The 25,500-nt window shown below is 38.4% G+C and overlaps 1 protein-coding gene across 2 annotated transcripts in view; it reads right to left on the bottom strand.

Moving 5' to 3' along the window:
- Window positions 1-25,500, bottom strand: part of PPP1R1C (protein phosphatase 1 regulatory inhibitor subunit 1C) — a 103,564-nt gene that overhangs the window by 37,838 nt on the left and 40,226 nt on the right. Inside the window, exons 3-4 of one of the 2 annotated variants that reach the window (XM_081095127.1) lie at window positions 10,506-10,543; window positions 7,898-7,958 (exon numbers count right to left, since the gene is read on the bottom strand). In XM_081095127.1, the coding sequence (XP_080951253.1) occupies window positions 7,898-7,958; window positions 10,506-10,543 (99 nt within the window). Of the gene's footprint in view, window positions 1-7,886; window positions 7,959-10,505; window positions 10,544-25,500 lie in introns of both variants that reach the window. The other variant, XM_081095128.1, reaches the window with a different exon arrangement.

Here is a 25,500-nt window from a genome sequence, read left to right on the forward strand (position 1 = left end):
TAAATGGCACTATAGGAAATTAAGTTTCTCGTCCCAAATTTGAAGTTTGCAATTTCATTCATCTTCAGATTCTTTAGACCTTCCAACCTAAGAATCTATGAAAACTATATTAAAATATAGTGTCCACTCAGACTTGGCATTTTCCTCTTGCTTCGCTTTCAGTGTGGATCTCCCAATAAAAGGACATCTTAGTGATTTTCAAGAAGGTGCATTCGCAGATCAGGTCTCCAGACTGACCCTGCCCTCTGCATTCAAAAATAGGAGGAAAGACGAACATAAAATTCAGTGGAAGAAATTGGACAGAAGTGAAAGAAGTAGATCTGGAAATAGAAGCATATTTGGTTTTAAAAAAAATAAACAAGACTTGTATATATTTAGAATGTTCCTTGTTATCTAGAAATCTGTTAAAACGTGTCTCTAGTTGCATAAATAAGCCCCACCCTACCCAGTAAATAGACAGAGCCAGCACAAACAAAACAGCATGATTCAGAAAGGCAACTGTGATGAATTCCTGGAGAACACCCACAGGGGGACAGAGGCGTTTAAAAAAGAAATGCAGGGCGGACAAGCTCAAAGATGTCGCCGCCTTCTCTCCCTGCCTTCAATGTTTAATGTGCAGGGAGTGATGAGAGCAGGTTGGTCTATTTCTTTTGAATACTTTTTAAGTCACAATTATAAGAAACTTAAAATCAGAAAGTGAAATGGTCACAACTTGATATCATTATCATTAATCTACCTACATTGCTTCATTATAAACTGAATTTATATGATGTGATTTCCTGCTCACCCCTCTGGCTAGAAGTATTTGTTGTATAATCTTCTTTAGCACCCCCAAATTCATCATTAACCATCAGTTTGTTCTTAAATTTTTTTTGAAATACAGGATTTATTTATTTAACTATCAACACCTCTGAGTGGGCTATTAGTTCACTGAGAAGTAAGGGACACCATGTCTGAGAGGAAGTGAAAGGTAAAAGATGAAATCCACAAATCCACCTGAGACACGCAAAGGAGAGTGGAGTGCATGTGGCCAGGCTTGGTAATCCACGTGCTTCTTAGGAGCAGGCGCTCTAACCCTGACTTCTCAGTTCCCACTGGGATGAGGGCAAAGCTCCATCAGGTATTTCATTCTCCTCCAAGCCCTTTCATCCCTCCTTCATCGCTTCCCCAGGCTCCTCCCTCCATTCTGCTGGGCTCAGTGGAAATGGAGGAGGGGTGGGCCGGACCCAATCATTCCAAAATTATATCCCACGTAGTGCATGCCTGTTCTAAGCATTCTCTTCTCACATACTGCTTTATTTTGTCCCCACGGCAGTGGTAGGTATCATCTCCTTTTTACTGATGAGAGAAGAGAGGCAGGTTAAACTCACTGTCTTGTAAAGCAGAACAGTTAATAAGTTGGTGGTGCTGAGGTTTGAACCCTGATCACTTGTCCCCCAAAATCCATGTCCTTTTATGTCGGGTTCCATGAAATTATTATGATCAACAGCCTTCCTGGTTTGAAGACTACCCTTCAGTTAACATTACAGCTCACATCCTTGCCCCAGTCAACTTCTTATTGGACCAGTTTGACCCCCCCCCCAACCCCCCCCCCACTTGGGCCATTATTTCTTCTTCCCATTTATTGATTTATTAAGAAAAGATGCTAAATGGAGATTTAAAATATTAAGATCACAACCATCCTTGAAGAAAAAAAATGTAGAAATTGCAATGCCACAAGCATTCTAAGAACAACCTCTGGACACTGAAGTAGCTGAACTATTATTCTATGAGAGAAGTTATGAAGAATGAGAGGAGGAAAATATTTTTCAGAAGTGCAAGGAAAAAAATCTGACTTGCTATGCATTAACAGTGGTAATGTAATATGAAGAGGCCCTGCTCTACAAAGCCATTTTCGGTCAGCTGCTTTGGTTCATGCTCAGATTTTCTTTTAAATCAATAGCACTTGCTCTGCTTGCCTCAATTTGAAGGCAATTGCATTCCAGTAAGACACACATAAACACGGAATGGGGGTGGAAATGAGTCAGTTATTTCCTGTCCCAAGATTAAAACCTACTTTGCTTTTCTGAAAACATGGCTCAAGCCATCCAACAATAATTGAATTGGCTGTTCTGTAAATTACAGGGCTGACCACCACATAAACACCAGGGAAGTGCACATGGGTAGTCAGTAGTCAGCTATCATTTTTCTGATAATCTTCAGAACTTTCTACTTATATAATTATAAAGCACTCTAATGGAAAAGTGAGTGATGGAGAAGTGAGTCATTTTCTATGCAAACTTCAACTTCTGTCATTGCTTATGTAACATGCATTAGACATTTATGACTCATCCCTATAGATGAAAAATGTGGTCAGTGCAAGATATCTGAAATATGGCAATGTGTCTACTAAGAGTGTCACAATATCCTCTGGTTTTAAGGGACGGAATTTCTAGGTGACTTAATAGAGAAAAGATCTTTCTGACAGATTAGAGACAAGGTGCTTTTCCTAAGGAAATGATTCATTTGCCAACAGTAGTGTTAGTATATTTTTAAAAACTCATTTAAAAGTCTATTTGTAAACATGGCTGTGTCTCAAGCATAGGTAATCTCTGCAGATAGAGGACAAAATAGACACTGCCACTGTTGCCACATAGATCACTCACAGAGGTCACTTCTGGTCTAGCTGGGGAGACAGGCACTAAATAAAAAATTTCACACTGTGATTACTTGCAATGGAAGAACTCAAGGGAATTGTAACTACTGATAGAGAAGCATAGCTATAGAGACTTTAGAATGGAGGGTTAAGGAAAGCTCCTTTCGGGAACTGGCCTTTAAGGACAGGGCTTGAATAATGAGTAGGAGTTAGCCAACTGAGGAATGATGACAAGGAGTAGACAAGGGTGAATATTCTAGGTGAAGGGAGAAATGTGCAAGTCTTTTCTGAATGAGCAAAGAGCTTGGTACATTCAGCAGCTGGGAAAATGCCCATATAGCTGTGATCTAGTGTGTGTGTGTGTGTGTGTGTGTGTGTGTGTGTGTGTGTGTGTGTGTGTTTGGGGGTGGGAGCAGTAAGCTTTGAAAACTGCTCTGGAACAGGGATTTTATCTAATGGGGAGCTATTGAAAAGTTTTAACTGGAAAGTAGCATAAGCACTTTTATGTGTTAAAAGCTCATTTTAGCCCTGGCCTGGTGGCTCAGTGCGTGGGAGCATCATCCCATGCACCAGAAGGTTATGTGTTTGATTCTGATCAGGGTACATACCTAGGTTGGGGATTTGATCACTGGTTGGGGCATGTCCAGGTAACCAGTGATATTTATCTCCTCTCTCTCTCTCTCTCTCTCTCTCTCTCTCTCTCTCTCTCTCCCTCTCTCTCTCATAAATAAAACGTCCTTGGGTGAGGATTTTTTAAAAGTTCACGTTGGCTACAGTGTAGAAAATGAATGGGAGGCAAAAAGAAAAAGACTAGATGGAGAGTAACCAATTACATCCTGGCAAAGGGATGATTGTGACTTGAAATGGTGGTTGCCCTGAGGATAAAAGAAGAGGAAAGATGAAGAGATACTAATGGGGTGCAATCCACAAGACCTTGGAGAGAGTCACTGGAAACCCCCAGACTCAGGAATATACCTAGGAAGGTGAAAACTCCACTTCCTGAGAAGGTGAATAGTGGAGGACAAAACAATTTGCCTTGGGGAAGATCAAAAGGTCAGTTTTGAACATGTTAATTTTGGTCTTATGATCTCTTTTATCTCTATGGGATATCTATGTATGTCACAAGAAACACATGTTCAGTAGGTGATTGGATATATGAGTTCCATCAATCTTTAGATTTGTTGCTGCAGTATCACTTTAAACATTTGATTATCTGACTCCACCCCAGGACTAATGTATTAGAATCTTCAAGAGAGGTAGCCAACTTAATATCCCAAGGTTAAATGTGGTGAAAATATTCAGTTATCACTAAATAGTTGCACTAGTTAAGCTTTAAGCTTTCTGACAACCTTGAGTGCCTACAAATTTATGATTAGAAAGATGGCCAGACTGAATATTAAACCTGTTATTACTTTCTAGGAGTGAATGTGCTACACAAACCATGAAACACCCTGAAAAAGGAAAGCTATATCTAGATCCTTCTATTTACATTTCCATGTTTGTATCATATTATGCTGCCACCTTGGCCATTAACTAATTGATCCAGGAACCAGGTCCTAGCCAAAGGCAACTACATGATTGTTCCAGTGGTCTGTAAGATGATCTTTCTTAAGAATCCAGCCCAATGTGGCATCATTTTGAAAGGTAACTAATTTACCAAATCAGATTTTACCCTGACCTGAGGAAAGGGGAGTGGGAAAAAGGATACCAGGAAAAACAAAAACATATGGATAAGGAGAAACACAAAAGTTAAGGGAGAATCAAGCAGAGAGAGAAGCAAGGAGAAACAGAAGCAGAGTCACAGGTGTGACAATTAATAGGACAAAGGTCAAGAGACACCTGCTTCCGATCAGATGACAATGTGGCTAGATTGCCCAGTTCATTGCAGCTTATTTATTCAACAAGTACTTATTGAGTACCTACTATGTGCCTGGCACTGTTCTCGGTACTAGGCATGTTTAAATGAACAAAACTATTGTCATAGACATCTCATTCTACGTACATCAAATTGAGTGCTATGGGAAAAAAAATAAGGCAGTATGTAAGGACATAGATAGTGATGGTAGAAGGGGCAATTTTCAGGAAAGGAAGGCCTCTCTGAGAAGGTAACATTAGCTGAGCCACAATAGATAAAGAGCATCTCAGGACGAAAAAATGAGAAGTACAAATGCTTTTAAATGCAAGCCTGTTGAAATGTTTCACAGCGAAATAGTCCATAATGTTGGACACCAACAAACAAGGGATAGTGGGAAAGAAAATGAGGTCAAAGAGCGAGGCTACTGCAACTCATTCAGGGACTTGTAAGCCATGGTTGAAGCCTTAACTTTATTCTGAATGTAACAGGAAGCCATTGAGGATTTTGATCAAGGGGATGGCATGATCACATTTGTGAGTTAGAGGAATTACTCCGGCTTCTATTTGTAGGTGGTAGAGGAGCAAGAGAGAAGTCAGGGAGACCAGTAAGAAGGCTACTCCAGAAGCCCAGGCAAGAAAGAATGGTGCCTTGCACCGAGTAGAAGCATTAGAAAATATAGAAAGCAGTCAGGTAAGGAATGCATTATGAAATTAGAGCTAACAAGTGTAGACAGCGGGTTGGATAAAGGAATGGAGTCAAGGGTTACACAAAGGTTTTGATTCTCAGCAGCCAAATACAATTCATTGAGCAGGGAAAAAACAAAAAAAAGAGCCAATGACTTTGGTTTTGGACATACTAAATTTGAGAAAGTTAATAACATTCAAATGGAGAAATTTGGTAGCTAGTTGGAAATGGGGGTCTGAAGTTCAGGAAACATGTCAGGATTGCAAATATAAATTTGGGAGTCATCAGCATATCAGTCCTGAGAGTGTGCCTGTTAAAATGGTTTCCTCTGCTCTATTTCCCTCCTCCCCACTGCTGTACCTTCATATGAAACTCTAATTATAGGAGGTAGCCTGGCCAGGTCTGTTTCCTGAAACCTGGTGGAGCCATAAGTAACATAACAACTAAAAAAATAAAAATAAATGAATGCAAGAGCTAGAAGACTAGCTTGTGTATGCATTCCTTGAAATTGTGCATAGGTGGGATTAGGAGTACCCCTCTCCTCCTTCCACTTTGGCATCTGTACCCAGTAACTTCTTTTATTATTATTGATTTCAGAGAGGAAGGGAGAGGAAGAGAGAGATAGGAACATCAATGATGAGAGAGAATCGTTGATCGGCTGCCTCCCACATGCCCCCAACTGGGGATCGAGCCTGCAACCCGGGCATGTGCCCTTGACTGGAATCAAACCCAGGACCCCTCAGTCCACGGGTCGATGCTCTATCCACTGAACCAAACTAGCCAGGGCCCCAGTAACTCTTCATAACCTAATAAGAGTGGAGAATAAAGGAGTCTTGCTATTTGTCTTTGTTTTGTTTTACTAAGCAGCTTACTCACTGAGTCCTTCATGAAGCCCCAGTTGGCCATTTTGTCAGGGTGATTCTTTTTCAGAACTCTTCATCATATCTGCTGCCGCTTTGCTCTCTCAGAAAATGCTTTTACCCTCGATAATTGCATGTTCCAATGCAGTTTGAAGAATTATACACTTCAGGGCAATTGTACTATTGTATTTAGCATCTCAATAACATCTCCTTTGCTAATTCATCTTTCTTATTATTAAAGTTTCTTATTGCTTAATTTTATCTTGGAATATTTATTTCTAGTTCTTAGGGACAGGTAGACTGAATAAAACATGTAGATTTAGCTTTCTCTTTTCTTTTATCAGAAGCAGGAAACTTACCTAGGTATTTACTAGTTATAAATGAGGATCTAGCTAAGTGGCTTGTAATAACACCCTCATAATCTCTTAAAAGAATTACGCTGCTTTCTCAAGCCTTTAACTCATGACCAAAAATGACTAATATTGAATGACCACCCTGGAGTGCTTGATAGTAGTAAAATTATAAGTAAAAATGTGCAATATAACTAAATTTCCTAAATGTTTGGATCCCACATTCTTATGATATTTGAGAACTAAATATAATGAAAACCACTAGCCCTTGGGGCCTTGGTTTTAAGATTTCTCTTTAAAAATAATGCTATTATTCTCTGAGGACATGAGAACAGTATTACTTTATTTAGTTAAGCTAACCAAAAATAGAACAGAGGAAATCATTAAATGAGTGAACATATATCTTCCAGTGTGGCCCATTCTTTCAAAACTGATATGTCTTAAAAGTACAAGATGACTTACATTAGAGAAAATATCTCAAAAACGATACATTTATCCTCAGAGAAGAATGCCTGATAGCCTCAATAATTACTCTGGCATAAACTACAATGCTGATGGTTGTGTTATTTACTGCAGTCTCGCAAACCAGCAAACATCGTGTTTTAAAACAACACAGGAAGGAAGTTTACTGAAAAGTAGCTCTTAATGTGTCCATTTATATCCCACCTCCCTGAAAAGGCCTCAAATCTAGAGAGAATACAGAGTGGAAAATTTCACTCTCAATTTAGACGTCTCTCCAGGCTCCTGGGGAAGATGCTCGCTGGCTTCTGCTGTGGCTGAAACTGAGCTGGAGATGACATGACGACCCCCTGGGCCAACGGCTCAAGGCCAGACTAGAACATGAGCTCCTGGACTGGACACATTCTGCCTTATGTCAGGGACATTTTGGTGTGAGAAATAAAAGAAGCCTTCCCTGGAATTGATGTTGGTCAAAATTCTGATACACTTAGTTGTTCTTTTAGCAGTTCCAATTTTAGGGAGAAATTCTGGGGAAACGCCAGAATCTGAGTTAGCATTCTTAGTTGTTATTCCAACAGCTGTTCTATGTTCAGCTAATAGCTGTCTGGTTGGGTTTCTTAGCGCTGCTCCTGACACAAGGCAATGAGGCAGCACCCTACATAAAATCGGACCAAAGTTCTACTTTGTTTAAGCCAAGAAAAAAAAATGACACTCATCTGCCAATACTGGCAAGAGTAATTAGGGATTCTGGGAAAATACCTTCCAGAAAAATATGTGAGGAAGGGTTAAAGAAAGACCTTTGTCATTATTTTGAAAAATCTGAGTTTCCAGGCAGATTCTAAGGCATCTCTAGTTATCCCTTCTTCAACCACCTATTTTATCTTGATGAAACCAAGTTTTCAGTAGGTAAAGCATCTTACTAAAATTCACATTACTGAGTTGTAGAGCTGAGGTGAGACCTAGGTAATTATCAAGCATATGGCCCTTGAGAGCAGACAGCCTGTGAGCTATGAGCTCAACACTCGCACAGCCCGAAACAGTACCTGCACAGTACCTTTCATGGTGGGTGCTGTGTACACGCTCTGCTTCCTCTGCTTGGGAGATGCATTCTGAGACTGTGGACAAAGAGAAGAAGTAAAGTCTTGTATTTGGATAAAAAGACAATGCCATCAGCCCTGTGAGGGAAATAAACACCGTGCTGCATTTCAAAGAGCTTTCTGATTTCCCTCCTCAGGAAATTTAATCAATGAGAACTCCAATCAGTGAGAAATTATAGACATGTTCAATGATATTACAGTCTTAAAAAATATATAAAGCTATGGGGTATCTTTTACCATAAAACTCTTCGTCCATTGCAGTCTTAAAATTGTCTTTTATTTTTTCATCTAGTAACATGATTTTATTTCTAAAAGGAAGAGAAAAAGAGACACTAATCCTTTCCATTTGAGAGAAAAACATAAGTGCCAGGACAAAATATACTCCGAAAGCTATGTCCATGGGATGATTATCTTGTTCCTAGGATTGTCAAATGGTTCTGGTGGAATAATAAGGTGTTGGTCAGTAATACCAGTCAATCTATAACCCTCTGGAATTCATAAGCTCAATCTCATATCTACATTTACTTGGTATTACAATGTTAAGATAATTTTTTTGCTATGTTCAAAAGACAAATCCTTTTCTAACAAAACTGCTGTATGACACTCTTACCTAAGCATATTGGGTCGGGATTTTTTTCTCTCAGACGACTCTTGAACAATGCAGGGGTTATGGACACCGAAGGCCTCACCCAGTTGACTTGACTGCCCCAAACTTACCTGTAATTAGCCTTTAAGATGAGCAGATTAAACCAACCACTTAAGGAAAAAAGTATTTTTGATTCAGGGTGGGGAATCTGGAGTTGGGAAACTGGCTTAAGAATGAGAAAATGCTGTTTGCAACCTGCAGTTGGTTGAATCTGTGTATGCAAAACCCGTGGGTTGGAAGTGTCATCTGTATTCATTGAAGAAAATCCACATACAAATGGACCCGCACAGTTCATATCCATGCTGGGTATGTGTATATATATAATATTATTTATTATAATAATATATATGTGGTCTATACTCAAATCAGACTATGTCTGACTCCTTTTTAATAGTGTGTCAATTTGTATCTTAATATGTAAAATGTAGAATTTTTAGTGTCTGGAGCAATTATTTTTGCTTTGAAAAGCTCAAGTATAAATAGTTACAAGATACTTTTGGGGAATTATTCTACACTTGTCATGTATATTAGAAAGAACATAATGTACAGTCTTAAAAAAACACACACCTAGAAACTGTTTCACAAAGTTTAAAATAGAAATTGAGGCATCTTTCCTGGTACATACTAAAGCTTAATTGTTCTTAAAGTATCATCACAATGTTGGTATTTACCTGATGCAAAAACAATCTATTAAAAAGCAAAAAATAATTATTGATTAACAAAATTATATAAGTATCAAAACTTAATTTAATGAAATAATTTAATTTATTGAATGAATTACATTTTAAAATTTTAACTTTAAAATTATATTTTGACACTGTAAGATATATTTGAGTAGAAATATAGAACACAGAAATATATTGACAACTAAAATCTACTGAAAATAAACAAAAAAAGATTGAAAAATGTCTTAACATAATAGCTCATTTAACAAATTAGCAAATTAAGTGGATATTAAATAAATACTAGTATTATTTTTTAAAAGTAAAAAAATTCAAACAAATAATTGCCAAATCCATATCAACCAAAGGAATGGTTTAACCAAATTTCTCCAGAATGGAATGTTTTGGTAACAGTCCATTATGCAGAGGTACAGGCAGGGGAACTCTGCAAAATGGATTGTAAACATGTGAATGATTGACATTTCTGGTGTACCTCTACTGTATTCAGTTCGATCCTCTTCCAGGATTTCTTATATATTTATTTTCACACACATATTCAAAGATCAAGTTGAAAATTAACTCTTTAGAAAAGTCTGTTTTGTAACAGTAGTAAAACTTAAGTAATAAAAAACTATATTTATGTGAGAGTTCAGTCTCCAAAACATTTTCACATGTATAATTTCATTACATTTTTAGTATTTTGATATTTTGTTCTTTCTACATTTTTCTGATTATGTACTATATGCCTACATATGCAGCCTTTGGGAAATTGACTTCTAAATCTGCATGCAACTTATTAAATATTTGGCTCATTTCTGGGTGCAAGTTTACTCACTTCCTTGCATTCTACATATTCTACATCACCAGTTTCCCTAGCCTCTCTTGGCTCCTATTCTCTATTTGAACTCCTCGATGTGTGTTTGGGGACTCTGGCCTCATGATCTGCTCTTGCCTTCATATACCGGAACCTTTTAAGAGGTGCCTGTTGCCCTTCTCTTTGCTCCAGAATTCCAACATTAGCTGTCCTCAGCCTGTGATGGTCCTATGCCAGCAGTCACTAAATTGAAATTATCATACCATATCTTGCTACTAAAAGCAATAGTCTATTTGAGAACTTTTTTCAAGGGTAAGTATTTCTAGATAGAGAATTAAAGTAACCTACAGGCAGAGACTTAATGGCACATTTTACTATGTGTTCATCACAATTATATTGATGTCACATTTTATATCACAAAATCAAATTATAAGAAAACTTACTTCTGCTTGCGTGTTGGTCACCCTCTTGTCATCTATTTCTGCAAGAGAAGTAGGTGTAATTTATTAGAAAGGTGATATTCTTTCTTAGGATGTCATTAATATTTTCAGTAACCCAGATCAAAATGATTTAATAATTGCCTATCGATAAATATAAAACCCTAATATGAAAATAGACTGAACAGCGGAATAACTGAACAATCGAACAACCAAACAACAGGTTGCTATGATGTGCGCTGACTACCAGGGGGTGTGCGTGAACATGGCAGGCGTCGGCAGCAGGTGGCAGAGTGTGGAACATAACAGGCATCGGCCATGGCTGGATGGTACCAGACCAAGGTGGGGCACCAGCCGCTGTCTTCGGGGTGAGCCTCTGGTGGTTACTGCGGTCTCACCTGGTGCTCGCACCTGCTGCCGACCCCAGAGCTGCCACTCCCACCCACTGCCAGCGCCGTCAGCAGGTGCGAGCAGCATCTGCCAGCCCCAATTACCCCTAAGGGCTTCTCTACCTCCCCCTGCTCCTGAGGGGCGATCGGTGCAGCAGCCTTCACTCACACCCGCTCACAGCGCTGGCCCTGCTCTCACCTGCTGCTGGAGCTGGCCTCAATTGCTCAGCACCATCAGTGGGTGCGAGCGGGGCCAGCACCGTCAGCATGTGGGAGCGGTGGTGTTAGGAGCAGGGCTGCCAGCAGGCAGGAGACCGGGAGTCTCAGGATGAGGGGCCAAGAACCGCCCCTGTGCCCACCACAGCCTCGCAGCCCACAGTTCCTTTCAAGGTGCACGAATTCGTGCACTGGGCCCCTGGTGCTTATATAACATTTGTGGCTTAGTCTACAGGAAAGGGGAACAGAAATGAGTTGTTTCCTTCTAAGATAACCTTTCCCCAAAGTATTTTTAAAAAGGCATTAAAAAAATCCCTCCTGAAATTCCAAATTTCCCACCTTCCAGCAGTCCAGAAAGTGTCCAAGGAAATGACTCTTAGACAACTACTGGTGTCATCAGCCTCAGAGTGCTGAAGCATAAACAACCTGCTCTTCTCATGGATTTTGTTGCTATTGTCTATGGACTGTTGCCTCTGTCAAATTTCCTCAAGTTTGCCATTAAGCAGAACAAACCTCCCTTTTCATTCAGCCCAATTACTCTGGCTCTAAGAGAGTCGCCACCCTTTTTTCTATATGCCACAGTTACTTTGTCAGAAATATTTCTTATGACAGTGTTAGGGCAACTTCTACATAGTCTGTGTGAACAAGTGGTTCGGAGGGAAGAGAGGAGAAAGAGGTCCTCACAGAGCCCTCTTTCACCAAGGGAGGACAGTCCAGGCTGAGCTTCTTTCCTGCCTCTTCACCTACTTTGCACAGATTCCACCTCTAGGCTTCTTGACCTGGTTACCCTTTCCTGCCTCTGAGGTTCGTCCTGAAGCTGAGAGACTGATCCAAAACTGAGTGAGGAGTTCATCAAAGAATATCTGCTTAATGATATAGATCTGTGTTTATGGACATAAAAACATGTGCTATATAAATGAAAAGGATTTGGAAACTATATTATGACATTTTAATGTATAAATGATAGAGAAAATATCAATAAAGAGATAATAGAGAAATGCATAGATATAGAAAGGATATATACCAATATGTTAAATGTAGTTATCTCTGGGTATTTGAATAACACATTTTGTCTTATTTTTACCTGCATTGTTTGCTGGTTTTACAGTAAGTATGTATCTGAATGTATATGGATATATAGTAAAATTTTTATATATAGTAAAAACTATATATAAGTCCATGATATATAAAGTTTTTTATTTCATATAGTAAGAGACCAAAATAGCCAAACAACTAGAATGAATAGTATATATAACTATTGTTTATTCCAATATTATCTTGGTTACTAGCTTTTAAAAATTTATGACTTTTATCTCTTGTATAGGGGAAGGCAGACAGGAACTCCTTAGTTGGGAACAGCAATCACAATTGTTTAATGTAACCCCTAGAAGCATTTGGCTCATAATCAGGCAGTTGTGAATTGAACAGTTCTAGCTAGTAATGTGAAATCTTTACTAACACCTTTTAAGTAAATATCAAATATGATCTACCCTAACAATGCATGTATGGTGAGCCATTGAATTATCAAATGCTAATGGAGTTTCTTAATGTTTTGTTTATGCCTTAGCAATTTCAAAAATCTAACCCAGGACTCATAAACTATTATTTAAGCAACAAAAGGAAGTCCAATCATCCAGCTTTATACTTTACTACTGTCTATTTATAAGACATAACGTACGCTAAAACAGTGTCTTTCTAAGGCAAGTGTGTGGGTTTTACTCATTGCATAATTCAATGAAAAAGGTTTCTATTCTTTGTGATTTTATTGACATAAGTTGGCTATTTTTTTCATAAATACAAGATCAAGAAAATTCAGAACTGTGTTCTTGAAATGAAAGAGTAAAAATTACATGACTTTTAACTCAAAGCAACTCAGACAAAAGTACAAGCCAAGCCAAGAATGGATCATAGATGTTTTTGAGATCCACTAATGTAAGTAAATTTCCATTTTCTTTAATTAGATTGTTAATAAATTGGAAAGGTTCATCTTTTCTGCCTTCCAGCCACTTCATATAAATACACACACACACACACACACGTGCACACACACACACGTGCACACACACTGCATGCTCATAGGTACACTGGGAAAACATAGAGACACAACATACAGACACAAACACAATGTTCTCTCTAATTTGTACCAAGGAGGTTGTAACTGAAGGAGGAGATCCCCAAAAATACATATGCACACTTCTCTAGCTCTTTATTCTCTACAAAAACATTAAATAGAGTTCATAATATCTCCATGTTCTCTTCAGGGCCTCAACTTTAACTCCCTGGCTAATACCAGAAATGTTTAGAAAGCGAAGTCATCAATGAAATATAAGAATATATTTCTGTCTTGAAATACTGTTTAGCTTTCTCATTAAATAAAAATAAATACCATATTGAGTAGGGTGGAGCACAATCAGTAAATACCTGAGAGATTTGTTAACTGATGGTACATAATCTAAAACTAAAAATATTCTGAAATATGCCATTGTACCTATTTTAGCTTTCTTAACTATATTTTCCCTTTTTTAAGGGCCATTTGGTCTGAAAGAAGAAATTCCTGGCTTTGAGAGACAATTGTATAAGTCATCTAAGCATAATGTTTCAAAGAATACTGCTGTCATTGAAGATGGAGACGGGGATAAAAATAGCCTAGAAGGTTTGAGTATTGATTAGTTAGAATACTCTTGAGACATTTAAATTCATGAAAGGAATAGGACATACTCAAGTCAAAGCAACTCAGACAAACGTAGTACAAAGCAAGCCAAGAATAGATCATAGATTTTTTTGAGATCCAGTGAAGTAAGTACATTTCTATTTTCCTTAATACATTGTTATTAAATTGAGAAGGTTATGTAGATATGCACATAAACTGCAAACACAATTGTCTTTTTTAAATTAAATTAAAATTTTTCCATCACCATTTATCCCCTTTATGCCTTCTTCCACTCTCCTGCCACACCGTTGCCCATGTCCATGAATTCTCTTTCTTTTTCTTTTTTGCTCAATCCCCCCACCCTATCCTCCAACACCTTCCCACCTCCATCAGAGCTATCTGCCTGCTCTGATTTTGAGAAGATGAGTTGTAATAAAAAAAAGTGCTTATGAAAATAAAGTTTAAAAGAGAAGGAAATAACAAAGACCATGATCAAAGATTAAGGAAAAGTTTCTGAACAGCAACAGAGTGAGAACTACAAAAACTTAGATGTGGGCAAAGTATAAAGAGATAGAGGACCAAGGGAAGACTAGAGAATCTTGATTGCAGCTGACCAAGAAATTTGTTTCTTGATGAAAGCACTAGAGAGCACACATAATTCCTAATATGATTCTTCTACTTTTCTGTCTTGACCATCGACAAGTCTCTTTATTTAATGAGCTTTGAGGTTTTTCCTATCTGTGAAATGGGGTTGGAAAAGCATAATAATTCTCTGCCTTCCTCATTTCATCCTAAGCTTGTTTTTAGGAATAAAAAATGTGAACAAATTGGAGCATAACGCCCCACTCCTTAAGTATGGGGTGCACATAGAGAAAGGAGACATAATATTATAAACACCTAATAATAGATCATTGAAATATATGAAGTAAAAACTGATGGAATTAAAAGGATAGTTCTACAATAATAGTTGGAGATTTCGATACCTCATTCTCAATAATGGGTAGAGCAACCAGAAAGAAGACAAGTAAGAAAATAGAGGTTTTTAACAACCTAATAAATGAAATAGGCAAAATAGACAGTAACAGAACATTTACTCTATAATAGCATACATAATTCTTCCCAAGTGCACATGGGATATTTTCCAGAATAGACCACAAATTAAATCTCAATAGATGTAAAAAGATATATATCAAAAAAATATCTTCTCTAACCACAATAAGATTAAGTTAGAAATCAGTAACAGCAGTAAAACTAGAAAATTTAGAAATGTGTAGAAATTAAACAACACACTCTTAAACAACCAATGGATCAAAGAAAAAAAATCATAAACACAGAATACCAGGGCTCAAAGGATACAGCAAAGGTAGTGTTAAGAGGAAAATTTATAGCTATCACTTCCCACATTAAAAAAAATTAAAATCAAAAACTTAACTTCATAATTTAAGGAAGTAGAAAAAAATAACAAACTAAATGCAAATCTGAAGGCCTGAGAACCAGGGAGATTGATAGTATAAGTCCTGGTCCAAGTCCCTTGAGCATTCGGCTTACACCAGAATTCTTACTATTGCCACCGCCGCCCAGTTCTCAGGCCTTCAGATTTGGACTGGAGCTACACAACTGGCAGATGACAAATCGTGGGACATCATAGTCTCTATAATAATGTGAGCCTATCCCTCATAATAAATCTCTTTCCATATATCTATTTATATCCTATTAGTTCTGTTTCTCTGGAGAACCCTAACTAATATAATCATCAAAAATGAGGAAAGCATGAGAAAGTGTCATAGCCTAAAGGAGACTAAGGAGGCATGACAACTAAATGCAATGGGGTATCCTGGAAAAGAGCATTGGGCAAAAACTAAGGCTAGGTGCATAAACTATGGATTTCAGTTAATATGTCAATATTGGGTGATCAGTTGTAACACTATGGCACTGCAATGACTAAAGCAGAATGTTAATAATAGGGGAAACTGTGAGGAGGGGGATAAATGGAAAGTCAGTGTGCCCTCTGTGGAATTTTTCTCTAAACTAAACTCTTCATTTGTTAATAAATAAAATAACGAAAAATCAGGAAGCATGAATAAAAAACATCCTATGAATATGCTTTGCTCTTGCTGTTGGGATTCTGTATGTGATTTGAATGACACCAGATAGTCATTATTAAAAAGTAAGTAATGTAACTGAAAGGAAGTTAATGGAAAAAAAATATAATTTTAAAAAAATGTTATGCAGGACTAATTAAAAAGATGAGATAAAAAAGACAGATAAAGGTTATAAAGAGAAATTTTCAATGTTCAATTAAAGTTGTTGAAAGGTTATGTAAGCAAGGGCATGTTAGTGGAAAATGAGGAGTGAAATGACTTCTAAACAAGTCCAGTGATAATGGGAGCTCTTTACTTTTATTTATTTACTGATTAAATGTCGAAAGAGAAGGAACAAAATGTAAAAGAAAATACTGGTCGTACCTGTTTGATTATACCTGCCCTGGGCTTGCTGCTTCTGTGTGTTTGTTCCTCATACCCAAGTGTTGCTTCCCTCAATACTGCTACTCCCGAAGTTCCGTCTCCTCTGGCAGCTCCCACCCAATGCCTGTCTCCCTCTTCTCAGTGAGAAGTCACCTTCTTCCAGCCGCTAACCACAGCACTTCTCTACGCCTGTCACGTAGTACTCATCACTATAAATGCTGTACTGAGGCCATTATCGTTTTATCTCCTCAAATAATCTCTGAAGGAATGAGGATTAGCCTCCATGTTTGATTTTTCCGCAGCTCTTAGCACGGTAGCATAGCTGACACATAATAACAGGTTGCCAAATAAATATATGTTAAAGCTTATGTTTTATAAAACAATACAATACAATAGTAGTGCAATTAGTTAGTCATACTAAATGAATAGTTTTAACATGTAAGTATTTGATGTCTAACCTCTTTGCATACACCTGAAGCTAATACTAAATAATATTGAATATAAACAGTAATTGAATCAAATATAAATAAATAAATGAAAACAAATAAGTATTTTATTTGCAAATTTGTTAAACAGAGGCTGTGACTTCTATTTCTTTAAATCTGTTTACCAGGTCCAAGGTCATGGTACAGGCACTACAGGAAATACTGCTCAAGTAATTTAAAAGGTAATCTTGGAGGTAAAACAAGGATATATATCATTTGTTTTATTGATTTCTAGAGATTGGGGAGATATCTGGGTCAAGGACAATATATATCATAAGAGAAATTAAAAATAAGTAAATGAATGGTAGATAAAGTCAAATTTAATATACTATTTTATCAATATCAGCCTCAGACAATAACTAAAAGATTGAAAATGCAGTATTTATTCAGAATACTGGCTACACAAGAGCCACTGATCCATATACAGAATGCTTTCATAAGGAGAGATCTAGTTTCTTAGCATACACCAAAAGATACAGGCTTCTGATGAATTTAGATAACAGAGAGCCACCGAAATCTTTATTTTAGGCAGTTATATTGGAAACGTGAGGAGGAACGTCAGTTTAGAGGAAATTGGTGTACCTCCAATAAAAAGAGCATGCTTTGAAGATTCCCCTGCTCAAAAGCAATAACAATGACAGATTAAATATAAAAAGAGATGACTAACGTGATACACCATAGTCAAAGTTTAGTCTAACATTTCTCTGGACCATAAATATAAGAATAGCAAGATGCACTAAGCAGGTAAAAAATCATGGGCCTGGAAAACTTTGGCCCCAGAAGAAGGTAGAGACAGCTGGTTCTTTTCCTGAGGAAAGGGGTTTACCTCAGGAGAAGGAAGGGACAGAGGCCAGGCTTGCTGAGCGAAACTAGAAGCAGGGCTCTGTCGCCCAAACTGAGAACGGACATTGCCTCTGTGTCCAGGAAGACGGGAGGACGCGGACAACTTGGACCAAGCCACCACGGGCTCCGGGACTACTTCGGCTCTGTTTATAAACTCACCACGGAACAGGAGCCCTGAGGTCCAGATTCAGATCTGACTCTAGATTAAAGGGCTGTCATATGGAATGGGGAAAGACTCGAAGAACATTAACAAGGAAAGGTGAGCGCAGGTGGTGAGGGATGGGATTCTCACTCACAATACTTGAAAATTAAAATATCAAAACATAAGAAGAAAAGGAACCTTTAAGAATGATTGCTAGAAAAGCAATTGGAAGATGAATTTCCTCCAGATAAAATGAAAACTTCAGAGCAATGTAAAAATGTTTTTAAATGAGTATCGTTGGGTCCTGGCTGGTATTTTCAGTGGTTAGTGCGTAGGCCCAGGCACCAAAGGGTCGTGGGTTTGATTTCTGGTCAAAGGCACCTACCTGGGTTGCAGGCTCCATCCCTGGCCCCAGTCAGGGCTCTCGTGTGGGAGGCAACCAATCGATATGTCTCTTTTTCACTTTGATGTTTCTCTCTCTTCCCCCTTTCCTCCTTCCCTCCCTTCCACTCTCTTTAAAAAGTAATGAAAATAATATCCTCGGGTGAGAATTTTTTTTAAAAAAGAGTATATTTGGGATCCAAGAAGAGATAAAGAAGAAAGTGTATCTATTTTTGAAAAAATCACAAAATGGTGCCCTGGCTGGGTGGCTCAGTTGGTTGGAGCATCGACCCAAACAACAAAAGGTTGCCAGTTTCATTTCTGGTCAGGGCACATGCCTAGTTGCAGGTTTGATCCCTGGTTGGCCCATACAGGAGGCAACCAATCAAATTTTTCTCTCTCCCTTCCTCTCTCTAAATTTTTTTTTAAAAAATGTCCTCATACAAGAATTTTTTAAAAAAATGCTCAGCATATCTTTCAGTTAGTATATTCCACCCCTCAGTGTAATAAGTGGGATTCTCTACATTGGCAGAAAATAGAGATACTCTCCTAAGTCAGTATATATTTTCATTCAGCTTCTTTTTAATCTTTTCTGGCATTACTTTGCAGAAAAAATTAATTCTGTTCTGTAAAGGAACATAACAGAGAAAAGCAATTTATAGTCCTCTTTTTGAAGTGCCCTGGAGATATAAAGACAAGAACGTTAGCACCATCCATGACATTCTCAGAAGGAATTTACCATCAGATTTCTGAAAACAGCGGGGAAATCTCAATGATCACATTTCTGCTGATTCTCGGTTTTTATGGCTCACATCTTTGAAGGTAGAAGCACCTTTTTTTTCCAGAGACCCTTGGACCACAACTATGGGCTTTAGGTTTAACCGTTCAAGAACAGTCACTGACCACAAGTTTTCAGAAGTGAATGAGAATAAATCAAATACAAGTGAGAGAAATTGCTGTGCACAGCTCAGCTCTTCATTTTACATGTAAACTTGTCATTGCCTTGTGGTTTCAGCACTCAGGCATAGAATCAGCCAGTTTCAAGTGCCAGAGAAATCTATCATGTGTTTCTTACGTATAGTAGGGGACTAGAACTCGTGTTTCTCTTTAGTAGGGCTATGCAAAATATCCTAAGAGCTATTTCCCCTCTTAAGCCCCTCTTTCTAACTTATCAAACTCTCACTTTTCTAAAATGAGGTCTAGTCATCAGCCTTTTTGCTGAAAGCCTGCCCGGCTTGGTTGGAGGCCTGTCATTTGGGGCCATGAGTTAAGCCATCAGGCAGTGGTTTCAGCTGTGTTTTTCTTTGAGCTCTTAGATTTAGTCATAACTGGGGCCCAAACTGAAACCACCAGAGCAATGAATTTATACGCACTGAAAAGGGGACACGGGGAAAAGAAACAAACGGTAGGAATAGTTTCACCCTGTTGTGCCAGTACCCACACAGCTGTATTTTTCTTATGATATTATTTATAGTTTTCCACTTTTAACTGAGGAAAGGAAAGACATAACCCCATTAACAAATAGATTTGGATCACACAGAGCCCCCTAGAAATGGATTTTAGTGGCAGTCAATACCAGCCAGGTGCAGAGCATTCTATGGTATGTGGAAATAGTGAAGGCGATGACAAGAAATGCACAAGATAGATCGTGTTGGTTTATTAAGAAAGAACTCTCGACCAGTAATTGTCTTGTGCTAGGGATTAGATATCTTCCAAACTATCCTAACATGCTTATATTTCATAATTTCTGCTGCCACTTCCAAACACAATAAGAAAACAGAAAAATCAGATCATTTAAAGCCACAAAGGTCTGCTTTTCATCAATATTCTTGGATTTTATAAACTTAGTTTCTCTTATAAAACTTACTTTATCCTACCACAGAACCAATTTTTATGAGGGTCAAAGAACTATTGCATCATCTTATTAGGTGTAATTTTCAACCATTGGGAAAGTTTTTCTGCCTATTTGGAGTTTGAATTTCTCACATTTTTTCCAAGAAAGTATATTGATTCACTTAAAGCGTGGGTTTTCTTTGGGGATAACATCAGTGTAAACAGCCACACTTATTCCAGGAATTCTAATTTTAAAAATTCCATGTCCTTTTCATAGACTTACCTAGAGAACTGATTACAAAGCATACCTCTTACATAAATTTTATAGATTTATTTAAAATAATGATTAAATGTTTCAGGCAATGTGGACAACCATCAAGAAATTATTTAATGAGCACTTACTATACTTTCCCAACAATGTGTTCTATGTCATTTTGACCTAATATACCTAACTCCTTTAATAGTTAGGATTTGAATAATTTCATTTTTAACCAGTTTAAAACACTACAATTTCATTATTCTACCACATAGGATATTAAAAAGTTATTCTTAGCAGAGTCCCCAAATGAAATCCCATATCCAGTTGCCTTATACGTCAGAGTAAGGGAAATGATTGAGGTTAACATGAGAAAATCATTCAGAGGTTAATGATTTGAATGGTGAAGCCAGGGAATTTTGAGAGCACGTGTTTTAAAGGTGGTTCTGAGAGGCACAGGAGTTAGCGTTACCTGCCTACCAATATTTGGAATACTGGTTCACACCCCATCGACTGCTTCCTCTTTTTCCACACTGGCTGCTAAAATTGACAGTGTCTTATTTAATCTACTTTATAATTTGCACCAGACAGTCAGAGAAAGTGTAATACTTTTTATTCCTAGAAAAGATATCTATACATATAAAGAGGTACTATGCAAATTAGCCGGGACACCATAATGTGTCATGCCTGGACCATTAGCATATTACCTCTTTATTAGCTCCTATCATCAGGAGGCTGCCTGCGCATGCCTCAGGGTGTTGCTCCGGAGATGGGAGACAGGGCGGAAGCAGGGAGGCTGGAGAAGGCAAATCTAGGGTGGGCAGTGCCGCGGGAATTCGCACGCTGGGCTCCTAGTTGTAATATAAAGGTAAACTTCTAAAATGTTTGTTTACATGTCATATATTTACTTACTAATGATTGTTCAGCTTGAAATTACGATCAATGAATGTATTTCTAATTTGAATTAATAGTCAATATAGGGGGACTGCCTTTTCACAAAAACTGGGAAGCAAAGATAAAGTTAAAATTCGGTTTCAGTGTATTCTTATGAAGACAAATACACGTGAATATTTGATCATTTTGGAGCATCTCTAACTCAATCAGACTATTAAACTAAAGAATTTCTTCTTTAAATCATATTCTTATCTCCTAACCATATTACTTGATATGCTCCATTAAAAATAATTTTTTACCAAATCCTTTTGCATCTTGGACTGTGTAGACATACTGTTATGAATTTAAAAATAATTTTATCTGAGTATCTCTGTTCTGAGTAAACCATTATAAAATGACATGAAGTAAAGCAACTATTTCCTCTTACCAGAATCTAAAACAAGAGGCAAACTTCCCCTTTTTGCTACAGATGGAAGTTATATTAAACATATCTGGATACCTATATATAAGCAGCATGGTCAAATTTTGATGATTTAATCAACTGAAAGTATCCCATTATCAATAATAAGTATATTTCTGCTAGCAAAGGAAAGAAATGCACTAATCATAATTTGAAATTGAACAATCATTAGTAATTAAATTTATGATATATAAGTAAACATTTTAGAAGTTTACCTTATATCCCTATATCTTTTCTAGAAATAAAAACCATTACATTTTCTCTGACTGACTGATGCAAATTGCAAAGCTGATTTAATAAGTCACTGTCAATTTTATAACTTTAAAATCCTACTCTACATAACTTTTTGTAGGCTTAAAAAATACGTGTTTGCTTTTGCCATTAAATGATCTATAAGTATTTACTTCATATTCTAAGTAAAATTTCTTTGAAAAATTATGCTTTATTCATTCTGTTTTCAAAAATGAAGGATTAAATATATGTGGAATCAGGTTCCCTTTCCATCTCTTGGTACTTTATCTGTCTTGGAAATCATAACCTTCATGCAATTTCCCAATTTTCTTGTCTCAAATGAAATTTACTTGAGGGTTGCACAGTGTGTTCTAAAAGGCAATGATTATTTATAGTAGCTATGTGGAAGAACTATTAAAAGACAAAGTACTGTAATCAGAAATTAGTCCATATGTATAGCAACAATATATTTGACTAGAGGCCCGGTACACAAAAATTTGTGCACTCGGTGGGGAGGGGGTTCCCTCAGCCCAACCCGTGCCCTCTTGCAGTCTGGAACCCCTCAGGGGATGACCACCTGCTGGCTTAGGCCCACTCCCCAGGATTGGGCCTAAGATGGCAATCAGACATCCCTCTGGCAGCCCGACAGCCCTCGGGGAATGTCCACTTGCCAGCAGGGAGCAGGCCTAAGCTGCAGTCGGACATCCTTAGCACTGCTGAGGAGGCAGGAGAGGCTCTCACCACCACCACTGTACTGGCAGCCATCAACCTGGCTTGTGGCTGAGCAGAGCTCCTCCCATGTGAGAGCGCCCTGACCACCAGAGGGCAGCTCCTGCATTGAGCGTCTGCCCCCTGGTGATCAGTGTGAGTCATAGTGACCAGTCATTCCCAGTCATTCTGCTGTTAGGGTCAGTTTTCATATTACCCTTTTACTATATAGGATAGAGGCCTGGTGCATGGGTGGGGGCCAGCTGGTTTGCCCTGAAGGGTGTCTCGGATCAGGGTAGGGGTCCCACTTGGGTGCCTGGCCAGCCTGGATGAGGAGCTGATGGCTATTTGCAGCTGGTCACACCCCCTTCAGGGTGGGGGTCCTGCCTGGGTGCCTGGCCAGCCTGGATGAGGGGATGATGGCTGTTTGCAGCTGGTCACACCCCCTTCAGGGTGGAGGTCCCCACTGGGGTGCCTGGCCAGTCTGGGTGAGGGGCTGAGGGCCGTTTTCAGGCTGGCTGGTGACTGAAGCTCCCAACTTCTCCTTTTTTTTTTTTTTTTTTAATCCTGGGATTTATTTTTTATTTTTTATTTTTTTAAAATATATTTTATTGATTTTTTACAGAGAGGAAGGGAGAGAGATAGAGAGTTAGAAACATCGATGAGCAAGAAACATCGATCAGCTGCCTCCTGCACATCTCCCACTGGGGATGTGCCCGCAACCCAGGTACATGCCCTTGACCGAAATCGAACCTGGGACCCTTCAGTCCGCAGGCTGACGCTCTATCCACTGAGCCAAACCGGTTTTGGCATATCCTGGGATTTATTTACCTTCTATGGCTGTCACTGGAGCTGAGAGCCGGCTTTAGCTCTGAGGCTCAGCTCTAGCTCTGAGACCTCAGCTGCTGAAAGCAGGTATCTGGATTTGTTTGGGTTCTATAATTGTAACACTGTTGTGGTCCTGCTTTCTCCAGCTCTGACAGCTGAAAGCAGGTTTCTGGGAATTGTTTAACTTCTATAATTGCAACATAGTTGCTTAGAGTGCAAGCTCAGAGGCTGGCAGTGGCAGGCGGGGAACCTTGGCTTCCTCTATCACTGGAGCAAGCAAGCCTCCTGTTCACTTCAGCTGCCTGGCTGCTGGCTGCCATCTTGGTTGGCAGTTAATTTGCATATCTCACTGATTAGCCAATGGGAAGGGGAGCAAAGTTACAGTTAATTACCATGTTTCTCTATTATTAGATAGGATAGGAAAATAGAAAAAAATTATACATGTGTGTATGTCAGGAGGAAAAATAGAGCTCTATATTTGTATGAGCCTCGAAATTTAATTTTTTTCTTATGAATGGTGATACAAGAAGAAAATGGGATAAAAACATATTTGAATGCAGTTTATAAGTAAGCACCTATGGTTGCCTGTGTTTTGTATACAAGGCTGTCACCATGGGACTAAAATCTAGTCCCATAACAATATCTAGTATCAGAACAATAATGTATCAATTGTATAATATGTACTGGGCATGCTGCTAGGAACTTGGATCCAACCCTCCTAGGGAGCTTAAACTCTTTGAAAGAGACAGTCGGTTAAAGAAACAACCACACTACCATGTAATAAATCATGTCTGTAGCAGAAGGAGCACAAAGCAAGGTAGAAGGACATGTCAAAGGCATCTAGCTTAGCCTTGGCAGAGTCAGGAAGGAACTTGGGGCAAAGGATACCTAAGCTGACATGGCCAGCAAAGGTAGATGGGCTAAGGGCAGTTGATGGGACAGCATAGTTGAAGAGATTTTCATCAGAAGAAATAGTTTTAGAAATTGAAGCATAATTTAAATATTTGGACCAGAATATGCCAGGGGCGAAGTCAGAGAGAAGAAGATAAAGAACTTAATAAGGAGCTGGTTAATTTAGGGCTTTGTGACTTTATTAAGAAGTTTGAACTTTATTCTAAAAGTGTTGGGAAACCACTGACATGTTTTAAGCCAGAAGAAACAATCAGATTCCTCTTGTAGAAAGATTGTTCTGACAGTCCTGTTGAGAATTGATTGGAGGAAACCAGCCCTGGATGTAAGTAGTTCACTGAGGAAGATACTGCAGTAATTCAGGTGCTGGAAAATGATAGTTTGAACCAAGTTAGAGTGATGTTTAAGGAAAAGCACGGACAGGACTTGGAGACTGGCTGGGGGACAGGAGTGACAAAGAAGAAGGGAGTCAAAGATTATGTCAAGTTTCTGGCTCATAATATGAGTACTTATGGAACTGTTGATTTTGAGATCCTTATTGACAGTCCAAGCAGGAAGAGTTCATAAACAGTCATTCTCAGAAGTGAACACAGAGCTGAAGACTCAGGACTGGGAGTCATCAGCCTCCAGGTGGTCAGTGATGCCTTGGGAAAGGATGAGAATGCTCAGGAAGAGGGGGGCACTAGAGAAGCAGGAGGCCTAGGTGGCAACCCTGAGTCATAGCAGCAGCTAGGCTGAGGAAAAGAGGCCTGTAAGCAAACAAAAACTTAGCCAAGAGGAAGATGGGGGAACTTGATTGGTAATCTTATGACTGAAGTCCTTCTTCAGAGTGGGTATGAATTTGTCCTGGGTCATCCACTCTACATGTGTGGCACATGTGTAAACTGCTTACACATGGCTTGCTATCTAGAAAGATTATTTGTATTATACCATATCTGGGTGTATTTATATAGTAAAAATAGATACTGTGTAGGTCTTCCTTCTTATTTTATGTTTTACGCTTTATTTCAACATGTTTGGCATTTTAGCAGATAAATCAGAATTCTTTTGCTGGTTTTCTTGCTTATTTTAATATTTAAAACAACAGTATATTGAGGAGGTTTGGTACAATAGCCATATTTCAGACTTTTTTAGCAGGTTTGGCAGGAAGTTGGGATATCATAAGACTCTTGGAAATCGGGTCTTGTAAAATAAAATGTTGGTGGTTTAAGAAAATAATTCAGGAACAGATGGATCAAATTTACTTCCAGTCGCATGAACTTAAATAGGAATGATTAACCAAATGTATTTTGCCCTCATCTAAATGAAATG

The sequence above is a fragment of the Myotis nattereri genome (assembly GCF_964212035.1).
Source record: "Myotis nattereri genome assembly, chromosome: 7".
Lineage (NCBI taxonomy): Eukaryota > Metazoa > Chordata > Mammalia > Chiroptera > Vespertilionidae > Myotis > Myotis nattereri.